General features: G+C 42.1%; 1 protein-coding gene across 1 annotated transcript; it reads right to left on the reverse strand.

Annotated features, from left to right (window-relative positions):
• Positions 1-1,323: 1,323 nt before the first annotated feature.
• Positions 1,324-1,659, reverse strand: LOC149492598 (uncharacterized). The gene has a single exon (XM_089715883.1). The coding sequence runs from the start codon at positions 1,657-1,659 to the stop codon at positions 1,324-1,326; it is 336 nt and encodes a 111-aa protein (XP_089572009.1).

The following is a 1,659-nucleotide window of genomic DNA, read 5'->3' on the forward strand; positions in this document are numbered from 1 at the left end:
CCGGAGCTGTCAACGATATGCTACTACCATAGTCTGATATGATAATAGCTGAGCTCCGCTCCAGATTTCCCGAGCGGGATAGGGCTTTTATGGGCGAGGTTGATGTGTATAAGGATTTGGAAGTGGTGGAGGTGGAAGCCGCGGGGGCAACCTTGTGGACATCGATCTTCAGGTTTCCTAGGAGGATACAGTTTCTGGAGATCGCCCTAATGTGCAAAACACTCCAAGAACAATGGCTCTTATTCTTGCGAGCCTTATTGAAGATGCTGTAGCTCCTTCCAGGATGCCTGAAGACCCCTATTATAGAATAGACTTTTTGTAATCATTTGTTGTGAATGAATACTTTATTTTTTGCACCCTCTTTCTCTACTAATATAATTTCTTTTTACATCCTTGCTTTCTGTGTGATGGTTTGGGCATTCTCTTCTTAATGCACTTTTCATTTTATGAGGCCTAATTTTGATTTTACTTGAGATTTATAAGGTATCAATCCGTTAAAGGTTTTTTGACTGTATGGAATTCTCTTATGAGTTTGTGTGGGGTGGCAGGGGCTCAGCCCCTTTATCGCACTTATAAATTTTTTGCCTTCAAGGACTCTCTTTTGAGTTCACGCAAGGTTGATGAGGACTCAACCCCTATATTGTACTTAGGCATTTTTTTGCCTTAAGGGACTCTCTTCTAAGTTTGCGCGGGGTTGATGGGGGCTCGGACCCTTTATTTTACTTAGGCATTTTTTTGCCTTAAGGGACTCTCTTCTGAGTCCGTGTGGGGTTGATGGGGGCTGGGCCCCTTTATTATGCTTAGGCATTTTTTTACCTTAAAGGACTCTCTTCTAAGTCCACACAGGGTTGATGGGGGCTCAGACACTTTATTGTACTTAGGCATTTTTTTTCCTTAAGCGACTCTCTTCTAAGTCCACGCGGGGTTGATGCGGGCTGACCCCTTTATTGTGCTTAGGCATGATGGATGTTCAAGTCCTGGAAATACTTTTATTCTTATTATTCGTAAAAGCTGAGGAAAAAACTTAGCTTTGCAAGGCTCTTGTTATTCAAACCTTGAGCCCCCTGGCTCACCCCGTACACTCGGTTCCTATGGATTTTGCAAGGCTAAGTGAAAAAAACCTAGCTTTTATCTAGTACCTCAATGTTTACCTGAAACAGTGTCTTAAGTTATCTGCATTCCATGTCCGTGGAAGTTTGACTCCATTGATTGGCTTTATTTTGAAAGTGCTTGGTTCCATTTCTACATAACTTTATAGGGTCGCTCCCAATTTGGGTTTAATTTTCCAACTACTGCGAATCTTGTCTTTGTTTCTCTTTTCTTTCATACTCGATCTCCCACTTCAAATGTCCGTCTTTTGACTCTCCAGTTATGATATTTAGCCATTTGTTGTTGCCTGGCAGTTGCTTTGATTGAAGCCTCATTCCTTCTTTCTTCATCTAAGTCTAGCTCAACCCTTGGAGTCTCAGAATTGACATCTTCATAATAGGATTGTATTCTCCTACTTGGCATCCCGATCTCAACGGGTATGACTGCTTCTATGCCATACACCAAAGAGAATGGTGTTTCGCCTATGGAGCTTCTAAGAGTGGTTTTATAAGACCATAGGACGTTGTTCAGCTCTTCGGTCCAGTTAGTTCCTTCCTCTTCTAATCTCAT

This window comes from Jatropha curcas, chromosome 11, assembly GCF_041381405.1.
Source record: "Jatropha curcas cultivar XTBG-Jc1 chromosome 11, XTBG_Jcur_1.0, whole genome shotgun sequence".
NCBI classification, from domain to species: Eukaryota; Viridiplantae; Streptophyta; class Magnoliopsida; order Malpighiales; family Euphorbiaceae; genus Jatropha; species Jatropha curcas.